Raw genomic sequence first — 21,214 nt, 5'->3', positions numbered from 1 at the left:
AAAATATAGAAAGAGCTTAAGACTTACTAAGAAAACAAACAACCTGATTTAAAAATATGCTAAAGGTCTTAACAGATACTCACCAGAAGACATACAGATGGCAAACAAGTATATGAAAAAAGATGTTCTACTTTATATGTCATCAGGGAAGTGCAAATTAAAACAACAATGAAGTTCCACTATATACCTATTAAGAATGGCCAAAATTTGTAACACTAACACCACCAAATACTAGCTAGAATATGGAGGAATTAGAGGAACAGAACTCTCATTTATTGCTGATGGGAATGCAAAATGATATGGTTACTCTGGAAGTTTGGTGGTTTCTTACAAACAAAACATACTCTGAGCATATAATCCAGCAATCATGTGCCTTGCTTTTATACTGCTGCTGCTGCTGCTAAGTCACTTCAGTCGTGTCCAACTCTGTGCGACCCCACAGATGGAAGCCCACCAGTCTTCCTCGTCCCTGGGATTCTCCAGGCAAGAACACTGGAGTGGGTTGCCATTTCCTTCTCCAATGCCTGAAAGTGAAAAGTGAAAGTGAAGTCGCTCAGTTGTGTCCGACTCTAGCGACCCCATGGACTGCAGCCTACCAGGCTCCTCCGTCCATGGGATTTTCCAGGCAAGAGTACTGGAGTGGGGTGCCATTGCCTTCTCCGTGCTTTTACACAGAGGAGATGAAAGCTTATGTCCTCACTTTGTCTGCACATGGATTTATGGCATCTGTATTCACAAGTGCCAAAAGTTGGAGGCAAACAAGATGTTCTTCAGTAGATGAATAGATAAATAAGCTGTAGTACATTCACACAATGGAATATTATTCAGCACTAAAAAGAAATGAGCCATCAAGCCATGAAAGGTTCTATGGAGGAACTTTAAATGTATATCATTAAGTGAAAGAAAGTGTTAGTCACTTAGTAGTGTCGGATTCTTTGCAACCCCATGGACTGTAGCCCACCAGGCTCCTCCATCCTTGGGATTTTCCAGGCAAGACTACTGGAATGGGTTGCCATTTCCTTCTCCAAGGGATTTTCTTGACTCAGGGATTGAACCTGGGTCTCTTGCATTGCAGGCAGACTCTTTACTGTCTGAGCCACCAGGGAAGCTGGCATTAAGTGAAAGAAGCCAATCTTAAAAAGCTGTAATACTGTATGATTCCAAATATATGATATTCTTATATCATAAAAATAAAAGGAAAAACTTTACAGATTGTAAAAGGATCAGTGGTTGCCAGGGATTGGGGAGAGGTGGGAGGGATGAATAGGTGGAGCACAAAGGATTTTTAGGGCAGTAAATACTCTACATGATACTATAATGATGGATACATGTCATTATACATCTCAAACCCATACTATGTACTCATCAAGAGTGAACCATAATAGTGAACCATAATATAAACTATGAATTTTGGGTGATTATGATGTATAATGTAGGTTCATCAACTGTAACAAACGTACCACTCTGGTGAGGGATATTGATATTGGGGGAGGCTGCCCAAGTGTGGGGGCAAAGAATATATGGGAAATCTCAGTACCTTCTCAGTTTTGCTGTGAACCTAAAACCATTCTTTTAAAAAGTTTTTTAAAAAGTTAATTTGAGCAATAAGAGATTGGGATACACACGCAGAGGCCATGTGAGGACATAGTGAGAAGGTGGCCATCTGTAAGCCAAGAAACAGATCTCGGTGGGGGGAAAGCTCTGGTGATACGTATATGTTAGACTTCTAACATTTTTTATTGGTTAGGAAAAAAAACAGTGCTTACAGCCTTACAGACTCCTATATTAGAAAATAAGAGAGATCTCAAGTCAATAATCTAAGTTTTTCTCTTAAAAACAAAGAGAAAAAGAAGAGGGATATAAAATCAAAGCAAGAAGAAAGAAAATAATAAAAATTAGAGTAGAAATCAATGATATAATAAAGGAGAAAAATCCACTGAAGTAAAAGTTGGTTCTTTAAAAAGATCTACAAAATTGATACAACCTTTGGCTAGACTGGCCAAAAAATAAAGAGAGAAGAAACAGATGACCAAATTTAGGAATAAAAGAGGAAATACTATTAAGGACCTCACATTAGTTAAAAGGATAAGGGACTACTGACACTTGCTCCTTGGAAGGAAAGCTATGACAAACCAAGACAGCATATCAAAAAGCAGAGACAACACTTTGTCAACAAAAGTCTATATAGTCAAAGCTGTGGCTTTTCCAGTAGTCATGTATGGATGTGAGAGTTCGACCATAAAGAAGGCTGTGAGAAGTGAAAGTGAAAGTCACTCAGTCGTGTCTGACTCTTTGTGACCCCATGGACTATACCGTCAATGGAATTCTCCAGACCAGAATCCTGGAGTGGGTAGCTGTAAGAATTGTAAGAAGCTGTAGGAATGTAAGGCTGAATGCTGAAGAATTGATGCTTTTAAACTGTGGTCCCAGAGAAGACTCTTTAGGGTCCCTTGAACTGCAAGGAGATCAAACCAGTCAATTCTAAAGGAAATCAACCCTGAATATTCACTGGAAGAACAGATGCTGAAGTTGAAGCTCCAATACTTTGGCCACCTGATGTGAAGAGTTGATTCATTGGAAAAGATCCCAATGCTGGGATAGATTGAGGGCAAAAGGAGAAGGGGGCAGTGGAGGATGAGATAGTTAGATAGCATCACCGACTCAATGGACATGAATCTGAGCAAACTCTGAGAAATAGTGAAGGACAGAGGAGCCTAGTGTGCTGCAGTCCATGGGGTCTCTAAGAGTTGGACACAGTCAGCAAGTGAACACCACCACCAAGAAATGAACAACTTTGTGCCAATAATTTACACAACTTAGACGAAATGAAAAAATTTTTAGAAAAGACACAAACTATGAAACCCAAATTAAAAAAAAAAATAGAAAATCTGAATAGGTCTATAACTACAAAAAACATTTAATCAGTCATTAAAATTATTTCCACAAAGGAAGCCCAGACTCAGATGGATTAATTGGTGAATTCTATAATGTATTTAAGGAAGAAATAATGCACAATCCTTCACAAACTTTTTCAGAAAATTAAGAAAGAAGGAACAATTCCCAACTTATTTTATGAGGCCAATATTCCCCTGATACCAAAGCCAAAAGCATCATAAGAAAACTACGGATGAGTATCTCTCATAAATACAGATTCAAAAATACGCAACAAAATATCTCCAAATGAAACCAGCAATGTATAAAAAGTATTATAGTACCATGACCAAGTGAGATTTACACCAGGAATGCAAAGTTGATTTTATAGCAACACCCAACTAATGTAAAATACTGTATTAACAGAATAAAAGACCAAAACCACATTATTATTTCAACAAAGAAACAAAGAAACAAAATGAAAAGCTCTTTTACAAAATCCAACACTCATTTCTGATAAATACTCTCAACAAACTATGAATAGAAGGGAAATTCCTCAATAGAAGGGAGATGCTTAACAGCATCTAAAAAAAATCTACATACTTATGGGTAAAATACTGAGTGCTTAATGGTAAAACATCATACTTAATTCAAATACTGAATGCTTCCCCCCTAAGATTAGGAACAAGACATGGATGTATGCTCTTATCACTTATATTCAACATTTGTATTAGAGATTATAGTCAGTGCAGTTAGGCAAGAAAAAGAAATAAAAAGGCATCTAAATTAGAAAGGAAGAAGCAAAACCATCTTTATTCTCACAATATATCTTGTATACAGAAAATCATAAAGAATACACACATGTAGGAAGTGGTGACCCACTCCAGTATTCTTGCCCGAAGAACCCCATGGACAGAGAAGGCTGGAGGGCTATAGTCCATGGGGTCGCAGAGTCGGACATGACTGAGTGACTAAGCACATGATTATTACACCAGAGAGGCAGGCGTGAGGGTGGCAAAATGGGTGAGGATGATCAAAAGGTACAAACTTACTTTATAAAATAAATAAGTCATGTGGATATAATATACATCCTGGTGACTATAGTTATGATACTGTATTATATATTTGAAACTTGATAAGAGAATAGATTCTAAAAGTTCTTATCACAAGATAAAAGTATTTGTAACTATGTGAGGTGATGGATGTCAGCTGAACTTATCATGGTGATCATTTTGTAATAAATACATATATCAAAAACACACAATGTAGTCCAAGAACAGACATACAGATCAGTGAGAGAGAACTGAGCCCAGAAATAAACCTATTTATGGTCAACTGATTTCTGACAAAAATGTCAAGAGAATTCAATAAGGAAAGGAAAATCTTTTAAATAAACAATGCTGAGACAATTTAATAGCCATGTGCAAAAAGATGAATTTAGATTCTTATTTCACATCATACTCAAAATTTAATTCCTACTGGATCTTATTCCCAAAAGCAAAAGCAAAAACTATAAAGCTTTTAAAAGAAAAAATAGAAAAAACTCTTTGTGACCTTGGGTTAAAAAATCTTTGTGATCTTGGATTAGGCAAAGATATAATATCAAAAGCATAACACATCAAAAAAAGTTGATAAGCTGAACTTTATCAAAATTCAGAACATCTGAACTTCAAAAGACCCCATAAAGAAAATGATAAAATAAGCTACAGATTGGGAGAAAATACTTGCAGATCATATGTTTGATGAAGATCTTGCATTCAGAATATATTTAAAACTCTTACAACTAAATAATATGATGACCTAATTTAAAAGACAAAAGATTTGAGTAGACATTTCACCTAAGAAAATGTAAGAATGGTTGATAAGCATGTGAAAAGATGCTCAATATCACTTGTCATTAGAAAAGTGCTAATTAAAGGCATATTAATATACTACTTCAAACCCACTAAAATGGCTCTAATCTGATAGACAATAAAAAGTGTTTGCAAAGATGTAGAAAAACTGTAATCCTCATGCATTATTGAGGAAAATGCAAAATGGTACCGCTACCACTACTTTGGAAAGTAGTGTGGTTAATTTGTTCAAAAATCAACATAAATTTACCATACAAACTAGCAACTCCATTCCCCTCTGAGGTATCTTCCTACAAGAAATGAAAGTATAGAACCACACACAGACTTGTAAATGAATATTTCAGCACCATTACCGATCATAATAAAAAAACAGAAACAATTTAAATGCTTGTAATCTGGTGAATGGAAAAATAAAATGTTATATATATATATACGTGTATATGTATACACGTATATATGTATGAATATATGTGTATATTCATGCATTGGAATAGCATTCAGCAATTAAAAGGAATGAACTACTTTTACATGCTACAACACGGATACACCTCAAAAACTTGCTAAGTTAAAGAAATCTACAGATGCAAAAGTCTACATACTGTACGATTCCAGTTACGTGAAATGTCCACAAAAGACCAAAAGCAGATTAATGTCTCCTGGGACTGGGAATGGTTACAGAGACTGGCTGAAAACCAACATGAGGGATCTTTTTGGAGTTATGGAAATGTTCTAAAATTGGACTGTGGAAATAGTTGTATAGGTCTATGAACTTGTTGAGAGTATATATGTAGATGGGAGTATGTGGAAAAAGAATAGAGAAGATAGTTGATGAAGGTGAGAAGCAAGCAGAGAGAGGGAAAGGAAAAAAGTAAGCAGGTAAAGTGGTGACTTGGAGTAGGAAATGGCAACCCACTGCAGTATCTTTGGCTGGAAAATTCCATGGAAAGAGGAGCCTGGCGGGCTGTAGTTCAAGGGGTTGCAACCAGTCAGACATGACATGCAAGGAAACATTTCATATCTACAAAACATAGTTGTTAAAAATCTTATATCAAGGAAATCATTCTTTCATAGACTTTGACATCCTAAGCTTACTAAATTTTCACCTCTCGAAATTAAGTATGTTTTTGTTTTCATGGTCTGTAGCCCACACTATTCACCAATTTTAAAGAAGAAAAAAAGTAAGTCATTTGAAGTTTAGCTACTCTAAGAGAAACAACCAAAGAAATATCTACTTCAGTTTTTCCAAGGCCAGATTTACTCTGGAGTACTTGTTAATAGGATGTAAGTATATGGGAGGTTGAGTGATAAGAGAACTGACCAGTTCTGTTGTCTCTCCCTAAATGTGGATATAATCGTTAAACTATTACATCTGTCCAAAAAGATAAGGTTACAGAGAAGAAAATGGGTAAAAGATTGGAGAGACAATCCAGGCCAGGAAGATGACCAGATAATTTTTGAGGGGCAAGGACCTGAATATACAACATAGAATAGTTGTGAGCAGAATACACTGGATATCTCTAGGGATATGGTGCTAGCATAAGAAAAACTATCAGTAGTTTAAAATGAATTAGAAAAAGCTACAAGATAAATCTTCAAATCCTAAAAGGTGTGTTTAGTTGGGCAGACTACTTATTTGTCATATCAAAAAATAGAAATGCAGCTTTTAAAATAAAAGGAAGAAGGGGTAAACCGATCAACTCCAGTCTTCTTGACTAGAAACTCAAAAAACTATCTATATCTACCTTGATGGAAATTCTCACAAGAAACTTTACCAGATACTTTCTATCTTATTGAATTTTTAAATTCATAGCCTTGGTTATTTTTCTGTATTCCTGTCTATATCCCTATTTTCTTATCTATGACCATGCCTTTTCTCCTCCTCAAAACTGATTCTTTGTTTTTGTTCATCCTTGAAGAGACACCAAAAAGATGATGATGAGAATCAAGTGTGGCTAAGGTGACTGAACATTTTTAAAATGCAATTAGCTCCATCTCCAAACTGTTCAATGTAATTTGGGGGAAGGATGGAAAGAGGCAGACTCTCAGTTATTTGGAACAGATAGAAATATACAGAAAGATGCATATACTCTCCCCACCCACCTCCTGCCACCAAATCACTTCAGTTATATCAATTAAAGATTTACTTAGTTTAATAAGCTCCCAAATTCAGAGATGCCAAAAACCCTGGAGGAATTACTCCCATCAGTCACTGGTAAGTAAGTTTTAATTGCTTTGTGCTTATCTACAACCAGCTGAGATTCTTTTTATTTATTTTAATTGGAGGATAATTACTTTACAATACAGCTGAGATTCTTTTACAAACAAATTTTATTTAGAAATAATTTAGAAAGAAAACAAATAGTTTAGGCAGAGCATGTATTCTGTAGTTCACCAGAGGCCCTACCACTCCTTACTGTCTTTCACTCACTCGTTTTAAACATTGTCCCTCATGAGAGCTCTAATGTCCTGTTTGGAGAATGCATTGTTTGAACAGTATTCTGTTGTGTTTGGAGAAAAGAGATAAGCTGGGTAGAGTCTAATATAGGAACAGGGTAAGGTTAGGTACGGTAGTCATGGGTAGACAACACAAAATACCAAAGAATGTCAAGATATTCTGACATGAAATAGAAGATAGGATGGGAAGGGATCAGTAAATCTCTTTGCTGTGTAATAATTTTGCCTCATTCTAAGCTGACCACATCATGCTTGCTTTTGTCCTAGAATGTATGATACTTAGACTGGTTGGGAAGATGAAAAATCTCAGGCTACTCTAGTTACGCTCCCTGTAACCCTAGTTTTGCTCCCTGTATCCAAATTAGCTTCAGTTCAGCTCAAGTCTCCATTTGGTAGCTAACTATCTCCCAATTTCCCTGACTCCAGGGAAGGAAGAGAGAGCTACATTCCAGTAAATGGTTAATGATAGGAAAAAAAAGACACTTGTTCTGAAAAAATCCTCATCTCCTGCTTCCTTATGAGAATTTCAAATTCTAGAGTGCATAAAAACACACACGTGCATGTGTACACAAACACACTCAGTGCTCCGAACAAATATGAGTTAGCTATATATATACCAGGTCATGGACCAAAATGTTAATATCAACTTGTAACAGTAATTTTAAAAGAATTCTTGGTTTATTAGACTCAATTGTTTTGTTCTAAGATTTACCAAAATATGTTTTAATTAGGGAATCAGAATATTTTCCAATTTAAATTATCCATAATTTTAACTATAATCCATATTAGTTGACTCAATAATATTAGACAGTCATGGAATTTATAGAATATCATATATATAACAAATCATACATTCATACCACTAGGAAAAATAGTGTGACTTAGGCAGTATTTCTCCCAAGTGTGTTCCATGGAACATTGTTCCATGAGATGATAATAGGTCTGTCTCACACACACAAATACACAGACTGCAATGATTAAACATGACTGGCTACATAATTTTCAGGGCCCCATGCAAAATGAAAATGTAGATCCCTTTATTTTAAAAATAAGATGGCAATAGAAGAGCATTAAATCAAGCATGATTCTTTTCTAAGCATGGGATCATATGTGACTACACAAGATGCATTCCCCTGAAACCAACCAAAACCTATTTTTAAAATGATTTTTAAAATGCTGGGCTGAAACTTTCCTGGTGGTCTAGTGGTTAAGACTCCGTGTTCCCAATGCAGGGAGCACCGGTTCAATCCCTGGTCAGGGGAATTAAGATTCTGCATGCTGCACAGCTTGGTCAAAATAAATAAATTAAAAAAAAGAGATGCTGTCTTGAAATAAAACATTTTTAATGCTGGATTAAAAATGTTACACAGATCTCATTGCAGGAGGACTTCACAGAGTCTCTTATATGCTAATGTGCATTGTGAACCTTCAAGACGTACATATACTGAAGATCAGTTCCTGAATATACTTCACCAAACTCTTTCGAATTATTATAAGGTCATCTTACAGGACCAGTGTTCCAGAGAGACACATTGTAAAATGCAGCTTAGGCTGTGCAGATAGGCTATATCTGATTTAACATCAATTTGTTAATTATAAGTCACATATGGCTGCTAAATCGCTTCAGTCATGTCCGACTCTGTGTGACCCCATAGACAGCCTCCTACCAGGCTCCTCTTTCCCTGGGATTCTCCAGGCAAGAACACTGGAGTGGGCTGCCATTTCCCTCTCCAATGCATGAAAGTGAAAAGTGAAAGTGAAGTCGCTCAGTCATGTCCGACTCTTAGCAACCTCATGGACTGCAGCCTACCAGGCTCCTCCATCCATGGGATTTTCCAGGCAAGAGCACTGGAGTAGGGTGCCATTGCTTTCTCCATCACATGTGGCATTTCCCCTACATTTGGAATAAGGCAACTAGAGATAACTGTAGATGCAAATAGTGGGATTCACTAAATCTACTCTCCAACTGTTTGGTCTTTTACTATTTGGAAGGTCAACTCAGTGGTCAAACAACCCCAGTGCTTTCTGGGATGTACTAGATATGGTCTGAGACTATATCCCAAGCCAATTTATTTTTCACCTTTTATCTTGTCAATTCAGAGGAAATAACATCCTTACTTACCATTACCCAGTTCCCAAGAAATGTTGTACTTTTTGCTGGCACTGTACTTCAACAGACTCAGGGCACTAGAGCTGTTCCAGGAGTTATTGGGATTACGACGCAGTGCATTTAGAGCGAATATCAGATGGAGTCCAGAGCAATCAGCAAAGTTATACAGTTTGTCTAGAGACCTGGCTGGGAAGAAGCAGAGAAAGGCTTGTAACTTTCAAATCAACATCCCAACAAAATGAAACTATTAACTACTAAAAAAAAAATGTTTTTATGAGCTTCCTGCTAATAAGAATTATACAGAGGCTTCCAAAAGGGACTATTACCATTTGGTTCAGGGTTCACTTCAAGGTGATTTCTGAAAGCAGCATACACAACTCCAGATAAAGGTCACAAATTGGCAACCAAGTCTAGTACATAAGATATAGTATATTTTATTTTATTTGTTAAAAAAATTGAATTGCTAACATTTAGAAATGGGAAGATATCACAAACTAGCTAGATTTACAGTTCTTCTCAAAAAATTTAAAAATCTGGCACTGTGGGATCTGTACTCTCTAATGAAAAGAAATGAGAGGAACAGTGTCAGGAGACAAGGCCAGGAAAGATGACTGGCTGGGGAGTCTCAGAAAACAGCTCAGCCTAGAAACACTTCCCAAAAAATTTACTCAATTTCACATTTTTAATATTTCTGAAAACAGATATATTAATACCATAACCACGAATAGAAATATGTTCATTGTCAGATTGACCCCAGATATCATGAAAGCTATTCACCATATGTTCCATACCCAACCCATTCCTTCACATCTATTGCCACCATTCTGGTTCTGGCTATTATTTCCACTTGCATGAATTATCACAAGAATGTACTTGCCTGTCTGCTTTTAGATTCTTCCCACACTGCCAGATTCATCTTTTCCCAATCAATTTCATAAGTCTCACTTACTCTTCAAAATCTTAGTAGATTTTCAAGACCTTTGGTTTTTTCAATTCAAAGCCTCTACAACGCAACCATAATTTTTCCCCAACTTCAGGCCCCTCTACTTTTGTCAAAAAGTTCTTTGTGGGTGTTATCCAGTTCTATTTATTATAGAATCCCTGCCCTATTGGCCTTTGTCCTGATTCTCATTTGTCATGCCTTTTCCCCCTCTTTTAAACATATCCAGATTTTACTTGCCCTTTTATATATTGTTTCACAAAATATGGATGACACAATTTTCAGTGGTATACAGACTGAAAAAAAATTTTAGGTTAATAATTAATTACAGGGGTTCACATTATCCTCGTATATATTATCCAAATCCCTAGGGCAGAGTTTCTCAAATGGAATTCTGTGCAACACCATGTGGGGCTCCATAAGATGTCATTAGGGAGTTCTGCAAAAGATGACACAGTGACCACGGTGCTCCATTAGCGGCTGCTATAGATTTTTTAGGGCTTCCCACAATGGTACTAGTGGTAAAGAACCCACCTGCCAATGCAAGAGACATAAGAGATGCAGGTTCAATCCTGGGCATGGCAACCCACTTCAGTATTTTTTCCTGGAGAATCCCATGGACAGAGGAGCCTGGTGGGCTGCAGTCCAGTGGGTCATAGAGTCAGACACAACTGAAGCAACTTAGCATGCACACATAGGTTTTTTAGTCTTATAAAGCAGGACCATGATCATTTGATTATATCCAAAAGCAGAGACATTACTTTGCCAACAAAGGTCTGTCTAGTCAAGGCTATGGTTTTTCCAGTGGCCATGTATGGATATGAGAGTTCGACTGTGAAGAAGGCTGAGCGCCAAAGAATTGATGCTTTTCAACTGTGGTGTTGGAGAAGACTCTTGAGAGTCCCTTGGACTGCAAGGAGATCCAACCAGTCCATCCTAAAGGAGATCAGCCCTGGGTGTTCTTTGGAAGGACTGATGCTAAAGCTGAAACTCCAGTCCTTTGGCCACCTCATGCGAAGAGTTGACTCATAGGAAAATATTCTGATGCTGGGAGGGATTGGGGGCAGGAGGAGAAGGGGACGACAGAGGATGAGATGGCTGGATGGCATCACTGACTCAATGGATGTGAGTTTGAGTGAACTCCGGGAGTTGGTGATGGACAGGGAGGCCTGGCATGCTGTGATTCATGGGGTCGCAAAGAGTCGGACACGACTGAACGATTGAACTGAACTGAACTGAACTGATTATCAGTTTTTGAAGTGGGTTTCAGGGTTTGCTGCCATCTTTATCTCTGTATATATGTATGAGAATTCTCACATACATGAATTTGAGCAAACTCTGGGAGATAGTGGAGGACAGAGGAAGCTGGCATGTGCAGTCCATGGTGTTGCAGAGTTGAACACAACTTAGTGACTGAACAACAACAGCAAAAACAATGTATGAGAAAATATTTTTTAAGAAACATCAAAAAAAGGACAGAAATTGTCTCATTTTTGCTGAAAATAAAATCCATGGGAACTTATCTCACATTAAGCCCAGAATCAAGTAAATAAGCAACAACAAAAAATGGCATAGGTGTCACATTAAAGAAATAAACATAATCATTCTTTTAAAAAAATTAATCATTTATTTTTAGTTCCAAATAGCAATTAAAATTAAAGTGCATTTTTAGGCCTATTAAAATGATCATGAAACCAACACATGTATATCAATCTTATAATTATCTACATACTCCTGACATTGCCACTCAGTAAGAACATGTTTTCTTTCAAAGTCTCTTAGAAAATGTTGTCTTAGACTATAATTTTACTCATATTGCTTTGACATATAGTTTTAGTAACTTTGTTATTCAACTGTTAATTTATTTTCCTATTGAAAACAACATTAATGTAAGTTCATAAATGTTATTTAAATAAACCTAACAAACCTACCTTTAGAAATATTATATCCCATTTTGACTTAAACCAGTTACTTAACAAAAACATATTCAGTTCAGTTTAGTTCAGTCACTCAGTCGTGTCCGACTCTTTTCGACCCCATGAATCGCAGCACGCCAGGCCTCCCTATCCATCACCAACTCCCGGAGTTCACTCAGACTCACGTCCATCAAGTCGATGATGCCATCCAGCCATCTCATCCTCCGTTGTCCCCTTCTCCTCCTGCCCCCAATCCCTCCCAGCATCAGAATCTTTTCCAATGAGTCAACTCTTCGCATGAGGTGTCCAAAGGACTGGAGTTTCAGCTTGAGCATCATTCTTTCCAAAGAAATCCCAGGGCTGATCTCCTTCAGAATGGACTGGTTGGATCTCCTTGCAGTCCAAGGGACTCTCAAGAGTCTTCTCCAACACCACAGTTCAAAGGCATCAATTCTTCAGCATTCAGCTTTCTTCACAGTCCAACTCTCACATCCATACATGACCACTGGAAAAACCATAGCCATGACTAGATGGACCTTTGTTGGCAAAGTAATGTCTCTGCTTTTCAATATGCTATCTAGGTTGGTCATAACTTTCCTTCCAAGGAGTAAGCGTCATTTAATTTCATGGCTACAGTTACCATCTGCAGTGATTTTGGAGCCCCCCAAAATAAATCTGACACTGTTTCCACTGTTTCCCCATCTATATTTGCCTTAAAATTTTGCAAATTCATAAAAAGGAAAAAAGGGATTAATTTCAAGAAACAAAGTTAACTACTTGGCTTTTACCCCTCTTCTAAAAAGGCTGTATAAAAAATCATTTTCATTTTAAATAGGCAGGAAAAATCCTAAGCTTGCAACTTACCATATATCACATACTATATTTCAATAGCATTTATATGACAGAAAGTTTTGATAATGCTTTTAATCTTACATGGGTAAGGTACCAAAAAGTCAAGGAGGACATTTTAAAAGGGAAAAACTGAAGTCTCTTCTACATGTACCACTGAAATATGCAAGGAGAGGGGACCAACAAAAGAATAGGCTAAAATGTCAGCCAAACTAAACAGATTTTTCAGGAAAACACTGCTCTGTTTAAAAAAGCACTAGCAGTTATTATTGAATTATAGTATCTACAACTAAGTGATTACATTTTTCATCTAGGAGTCCCCTGATACTTGAGAATATTTCAAATGTATCTGATATAAAACGTTTGAGAAGGCTGCCCTAGTGCTAAAGAATACATAGCAAAAAAGTAATCCGAACACTAAAATAGTCACTGTTGAGCTGAGAATTGACTTAAACATTCCTTCTATTTGGCAACATCCTCACTAATATCCTCACGAATACTATCAATGATGCTGTTAATTTCTCCAATATACAGTAAACCCAGTATATTTCCAAAGCTGTAGGAAAGTCAAATTGCAAATCTGAGCAAAAGACACAGGATTTTGTGAGATCAATGAAAATAATGATTGATAAATGTTTAAGTTACATGCCAATCCACTAAAAAAGATCCAGAAGAATTATATCAGTTAACTAAACAAGAGAAAACTTACAAGAGTGATAACAAAATAAATTACTCAAAAAATAATTTGAATATTAAAATCTCTAACTAGGTCTACTTTGATGGTTTTAATATTTTAAATTGTGCCACAAAAGTTAAATTATTTTATCAGAAAGATACTCAATATTTGATTAAGTGTTGACATAATGAGGATTTTCTGTGTTTGTTTCATGTGTAATAGAAAAACACATATCAAACACAAAAGCACATCAAACATGTGATTTCATGAAATGAAATTTCACGAAAATGGTGTAATAAGAAACTGAAAGTTACTGATAAAAGATATGTCTAATAATTATTCTTACTAGCTCAACAAATATACCCTGGAGTTTATTTTCAAATGACATATATTTGAATACAGTGCATTTAGTAGATGCTCAACAAATGGAATCTTCCTGGAGCATTTGTTGTCAGTTCCATCCAAGAAGATATTTAAAGATGACTTCTACTCTTTCTACTAGAGGTTACCAATACCTCTATGTCCAATAGTCAGATTGCCTTGGCATCTCATAGGAACAGAGCTTTAAGGAGCCTTGTCTAGCACGCAGCTAGATGAGGAGCTGGAATCTGAGAGAGATGGAAGAGAGGGGCTTGGGAGTCTATACAGTGCTGAGATAGTTGATGCTGTGAAAGTTCTTGAGACTTTTGTAGGACAAGATGTCAGGATAAAACCTTAAGAAATGTCCAAATATAAAGATCAGGAAGCGCAGAGTAATGAAAATTAAAACAAAAATAAACAAATGGGATCTAATTAAATTTAAAAGCTTTTGCACAGCAAAGGAAACCATTAATAAAACAAAAATGAAGAAACAGACAAAGGATTAGTATCCAGAATATACAAACACAAATAGTTCATAGAACTGCATATCCAAAAATCAGCACAATCAAAATTTAGGGGGAGGATCTACACAGACATTTCTCCAAAGAAGACATACAGATGGCCAACAAACACATGAAAAGATGCTCAACATCAGTAATTATTCAGTTCAGTTCAGTCGCTCAGTCATGTCTGACTCTTTGCGACCCCATAGACTGCAGCATGCCAGGCCTTTCTGTCCATCACCAACTCCTGGAGTTTACCCAAACTAAAGGGGGCAGGAGGAGAAGGAGACGACAGAGGATGAGATGGCTGGATGGCATCACTGACTCGATGGACATGAGTTTGGGTAAACTCCGGGAGTTGGTGATGGACAGGGAGGCCTGGTGTGCTAAGATTCATGGGGTTGCAAAGAGTCAGACACGACTGAGGGACTGAACTGAACTGAACTAAATATCCACTGAGTAACTGATGGCATCCAACCATTTCATCTTCTGTCATCCCCCTGTCCCTGCCCTCAATCTTTCCCAACATCAGGGTCTTTTCAAATGAGTCAGCTCTTTGCATCAGGTGGCCAAAGTATTGGAGTTTCAGCTTCAACATCAGTCCTTCCAATGAACACTCAGGACTGATCTCCTTTAGGATGGACTGGTTGGACCTCCTTGCAGTCCAAGGGACTCTCAGGAGGCTTCACCAACACCACAGTTCAAAAGCATCAATTCTGTGCTCAGCTTTCTTTATAGTCCAACTCTCACATCCATACCTGACTCCTGGAAAAACCATAGCCTTGACTAGATGGACCTTTGTTGACAAAGTAATGTCTCTGCTTTTTAATATGCTGTCCAAAGTGAAGTCACTCAGTTGTGTCCAACTCTTAGTGACCACATGGACTGCAGCCTACTAGGCTGCTCCATCCATGGGATTCTCCAGGCAAGAGTACTGGAGTGGGGTGCCATTGCCTTCTCCAATATGCTTTCCAGGTTGGTCATAACTTTCCTTCCAAGGAGTAAGCGTCTTTTAATTTCATGGCTGCAGTCACCATCTGCAGTGATTTTGGAGCCCAGAAAAATTAAGTCAGCCACTGTTTCCACAGTTTCCCCATCTATTGCCATGAAGTGATGGGACCAGATGCCATGATCTTAGTTTTCTAAATGTTGAGCTTTAAGCCAATTTTTTCAGTCTCCTCTTTCACTTTCATCAAGAGGCTCTTTAGTTCTTCTTCACTTTCTGCCATAAGGGTGGTGTCATCTGCATATCTGAGGTTATTGATATTTCTCCCAGCAATCTTGATTCCAGCTTGTGCTTCATCCTGCCCAGTGTTTCTCATGATGTACTCTGCATATAAGTTAAATAAACAGGGTGACAATATACAGCCTTGACATACTCCTTTTCTTATTCGGAACCAGTCTGTTGTTCCATGACCAATCCTAACTGTTGCTTCCTGACCTGCATACATATTTCTCAGGAGGCAGGTCAGGTAGTCTAATATTCCCATCTCTTGAAGAATTTTCCACAGTTTGTTGTGATCCATACAGTCAAGGTCTTTGGCATAGTCAATAAAGCAGAAATAGATATTTTTCTGGAATGCTCTTGCTTTTTCGATGATCCAGTGGATGTTGGCAATTTGATCTCCAGTTCCTCTGCCTTTTCTAAATCCAGCTTGAACATCTGGAAGTTCCCAGTTCACATACTGTTGAAGCCTGGCTCAGAGAATTTTGAGCATTATTTTACTAGCATGTGAGATGAATGCAATTGTGCGGTAGTCTGAGCATTTTTTGGCATTGCCTTTCTTTGGGATTGGAATGAAAACTGACCTTTTCCAGTCCTGTGGCCACTGCTGAGTTTTCCAAATTTGCTGGCATATTGAGTGCAGCACTTTCACAGCATCATCTTTTAGAATTTGAAATATCTCAACTGGAATTCCATCACCTTCACTAGCTTTGTTCGTAATGATACTTTCTAAGGCCCACTTGACTTCACTTTCCATGATGTCTGGCTCTAGGTCAGTGATCATACCATCGTGATTATCTGGGTCGTGAAGATCTTTTTTTTAATAATTCTTCTGTGTATTCTTGCCACCTTTTCTTAATATCTTCTGCTTCTGTTAGGTCCATACCATTTCTGCCCTTTATTGTGCCCGTCTTTGCATGAAATGTTCCCTCGGTATCTCTAATTTTCTTGAAGAGATCTCTAGTCTTTCCCATTCTATTGTTTTCCTCTATTTCTTTGCCCTGATCACTGAGGAAGGCTTTCTTATCTCTCCTTGCTATTCTTTGGAACTCTGCATTCAGATGGGTATACCTTTCCTTTTCTCCTTTGCTTTTTGCTTTTCTTCTTTTCTTAGCTATTTGTAAGGCCTCCTCAGACAGCCGTTTTGCCTTTTTGCATTTTTTTTTTCCTTGGGGATGGTCTTGATCCCTGCCTCCTGTATAATGTCATGAACCTGTCCACAGTTCTTCAGGCACTCTGTCTATCAGTTCTAATCCCTTGAGTATATTTGTCACTTCCACTGTATAATCCTAAGGGACTTGATTAGGTCATACCTGAATGGTCTAGTGGTTTTCCCTACTTTCTTCATTTTAAGTCTAAATTTGGTAATAAGTAGTTCAGGTCCTAGTCTTGTTTTTGCCGACTGTATAGAGCTTCTCCATCTTTGGCTGCAAAGATTATAATCAATCTGATTTTGATATTGGCCATCTGGTGATGTTCATGTGTAGAGCCTTCTCTTGTGCTGTTGGAAGAGGGTGTTTTCCATGACCTGTACATTTTCTTGGTAAAACTCTATTAGCCTTTGCCTTGCTTCGTTCTGTACTCCAAGGCCAAATTTGCCTATTAATCCAGGTGTTTCTTGACTTCCTATTTTTGCATTCCAGTCCCCTATAATGAAAAGGACATCATTCTTGGGTGTTAGTTCTAGAAGGTCTTGTAGGTCTTCATAGAATGATTCAACTTTAGCTTCTTCAGTGTTACTGGTAGGGGCATAGACTTGGATTATCGTGATATTGAATGGTTTGCCTTGGAAATGAACAGAGATCATTCTATTGTTTTTGAGATTGCATCCAAGTACTGCATTTCGGACTCTTTTGTTGACTGTGATGGCTACTCCATTTCTTCTAAGGGATTCTTGCCCACAGTAGTAGATATAATGGTCATCTGAGTTATATTCATCCATATCAGTTCATTTTAGTTCGCTGATTCCTAAAATGTCAACGTTCACTCTTGCCATCTCCCGTTTGACCACTTCCAATTTGCCTTGATTCATGGACCTAACATTCCAGGTTCCTATACAATATTGCTCTTTACAGCATTGGACCTTGCTTCTATCACCAGTCACATCCACAGCTGGGTATTCTTTTTGCTTTGGCTCCATCCCTTCATTCTTTCTGGAGTTATTTCTCCACTGATCTCCAGTAGCATATTGGGCACCTACTGACCTGGGGAGTTCATTTTTCAGTGTCTTATCTTTTTGCCTTTTCATACTGTTCATGGGGTTCTCAAGGCAAGAATACTGAAGTAGTTTGCTATTCCCTTCTCCAGTGGGCCACATTTTGTCAGAACTCTCTATATGTTATGTAAATTGCTACATGAACAAAACTTATATATTTGCCTTCATCCTTTTCCTTCCTGATGTTGTTGTTCAGTCACCAAGTCATATTCGACTCTTCTCAACCCCATGGTCCGGTCATCACTGATGGTCCCATCAGTGATTGAAAGTGTCCTTCCTGATAGCCACTTTTAAATCCTCTTCTATAGAAATTATGGAGGCATAAATGTCACCTGGGAATTAAACAGTCATTTTCTAAGTAATTTGTGCTTCCCCAGAATTCTGTCAAGATGAGGCATTAAAGTCTCTTCATAATTCAATATATAGGAAGTCATGCCAGTATTAACCCTACCCCAAACATGCCCCTTTCCACTAAGTGCAACTTTTTCTTTGAAGGGGTTGGGTGGAGCAGGGAGTAGTTGCCTCAGAGGATGTCAGAGTATCAACTGAGCTCTGTTCAAGTATGTTCCATTTCTACATTGTGCTTTTCACGTGACTTGATATTCTATTCATATTCTCATGTGCTCATAATTAGAATAAGCTGATACTACTTGTTGAATGGGCTTCCCTGGTGGCTCAGTAGTAAAGAATCTCCCTGCAATGCAGGAAATGCAGGAGACACGGGTTTGATCCCTGGGTCAGGAAGATTCCCTGGAGCAGGAAATGACACTCCACTCTAGTATTATTGCCTGGGAAATCTCATGGATAGAGGAGCCTGGTGGGCTACAATCCATGGGGTCATAAAAGAGTCAGACACAACTTAGCAACTAAACAACAACAACAACAACTCTGTTGAACTCAGCACCAGTTTCCCTTTCTGAACTTCAGTACTGTCCTCTAGGAGCTAACAGTAAGAAACACATGTTTAAATCCTTAGCCACACAGAAAAAGCACTCTTCTTTCACAAGAAGTTTTCAAAAGAAGAAAATAGTCACTAACAAAACTGGATATTTTTGTTTGATTCAGAAATGTGTAAGACTGGATTGAGCCTTTAAAACAAACAAACAATGTTTTCTGCATGATACTTGCTTAGACTTGGCCAAAGAATTCCTCAAATACTAGTCTGATTAACTTTATGCCATGTTAGAACTCCTCATCATTTCTTGACAAACCACATTATTCCTTGGCTCTCACTATTCTAAGCTTTTTATCTCTGCCTAGAATATCCTTTCTCCTCTTTTCTTCATTCTTCATAGCTTAGGTCTATAGCCTTCTCTGTGAGGTCTTTCCTTATTCCCCAAGATAGAGACACTGGGGCTCCGTCCTTTCATCTCTCTCTGCTCATTGTTGGCTCCTGATACAGCCATAGCCAATCTTTGTATCATTGTTCAGTTCTGTGTCCCTCTCTCAAGGCAGATTGGAACATTTACAAAAAAAAAAAAAGTACCATGTCTGCTTTTTTAGCATCCATTTCAGTATATAATACACAATAAGCCTTAATAAATGTGTGACTCATACAGGTATTATTTAGGCCCATTCAATACCACTTGTAGACTGTCCTCACCCTATACATAATCCAACCTGAATTATCATTGTTCATGGTAGCAAATTCCCTCTAGATTATGGTCTATTACTACATGCTGTTAAATGCAATTAAATCATATACTCAATTTACCTTAAGTGTTCAGTTTGGAATGAATAATATTGAGGAGGCACAGGTGACTATTCAATAGAAACTGGAAGAACAGAGGAATTTCTGGTGGAAGCCAGGGGGAAGAAATTGAGAGTAAAAACAGAGTGAGGCGAACTCTGAACTACCTCTGCTTTTTGTAATTCAGAGAGACATCATCAGTTAGCGGGGAACCATTAGAATTAGTGAGTACAACCAATAAGAAGTAGGGCATTTTAATCATAGCTATTAAGAGAGAACAGGTTGAGAATTGCCTGGGAGGAAAACACAGACATTTCACAGAGTGAAGCTATCTCTAAGCTGAGAGCTAATTTCATTACAAAGAAGAATATCTCCAGTTTAGTCAGGGGAATGAAACCTTAACTAGGTTATAAAGAAATCAGCATAAATGCCTATAATTTGACTGAAGCTGTTGAAGGTGAATGAGACTTGGAAAACGTTGTGAATTAAAAGTACAATATTATATTAATACAAGGCTCTGGGCTAGAGACTAATTACTGCATTAATCAAGTTAACTAGATTAAAGGGAAAACTAAATGGCAGTGAGTATAGTAAGACCTCTGGATCTCATCAGAATTCTGTCTAAATGATGACAGGAAAAGAGTAAAAGAGGCACTGACATTATTAAAATGGCTAGGACTGCTTTTAAGAAATATACTCTTAAGAAAGTGATTTATACATATATATATGTATATACATATACACATATATAAACGAAGTATACATGTATTCTTTTCCATATTCATTTCCATATGGCTTATTATAGGATACTGAATATAATTTCCTGTGCTATACAGTATGACCTTGTTGTTTATCTATTTTATATATAGTAGTTTGTATCTACTAATCCCAAACTCTTAATTTATCCTTCCCCCACACTCTTTCCCCTTTGGTCACCATAAGTTGGTTTTCTATGTCTGTAAGTTTATCTCTGTTTCATAAATAAGGTCATTTGTGTCACACTTTAGATTCCAAACATAAGTGAAAACATATGATATTTGCTTTCCCTTTCTTACTTCACTTAGCGTGATAATTTCTAGGTCCATTCATGTTGCTGCAAATGGCATTTTATTAATTTCTTTGGCTGCATAGTATTCCATTGTGTATATATACCACATCTTCTTTATCCATTCATCTGTTGACGGACATTTACTTTTCTTCCATGTCTTAGCCACTATAAACAGTCAGCACTCTTTTTGGTAATCAATAACTGAAAACAATCCAAATGCCTATCAAGTGGGGCCTGGTTAATCAAATAATAAATCTACGTTACAGGAAGAGGTTCTAAATAAGGAAATGGGGAAGGCTACAAGAAGCCTTGTGGAGATGGATATATGGAGGTATTAGTATAACTCATGGTTTTAATATATGTATAGATGAATAGATACAAAAATATGTGTATATATGGGTGTGTTTAATATTTACACACATTTCCTATCCATTGAACAGGCCTGGAAGCAATGACACTCCAGTATCAATGAACACACCCAGCACCAAGAGCTTGGTTTTTAAA

At 37.4% G+C, this 21,214-nt stretch overlaps 1 protein-coding gene across 1 annotated transcript in view; it reads right to left on the bottom strand.

Moving 5' to 3' along the window:
- The window catches only part of HPSE2 (heparanase 2 (inactive)), a 717,063-nt gene that overhangs the window by 266,185 nt on the left and 429,664 nt on the right, over nt 1-21,214 (bottom strand). The window contains exon 4 of the mRNA XM_070363563.1: nt 9,301-9,474. Within this exon, the coding sequence (XP_070219664.1) occupies nt 9,301-9,474 (174 nt within the window). The remainder of the gene's footprint in view (nt 1-9,300; nt 9,475-21,214) is intronic.

The sequence above is a fragment of the Bos mutus genome, chromosome 26 (assembly GCF_027580195.1).
Source record: "Bos mutus isolate GX-2022 chromosome 26, NWIPB_WYAK_1.1, whole genome shotgun sequence".
Classification (NCBI taxonomy): domain Eukaryota; kingdom Metazoa; phylum Chordata; class Mammalia; order Artiodactyla; family Bovidae; genus Bos; species Bos mutus.
The sequence above is the reverse complement of the archived record's forward strand: the minus strand, read 5'-3'. Positions and strand labels throughout refer to the sequence as shown.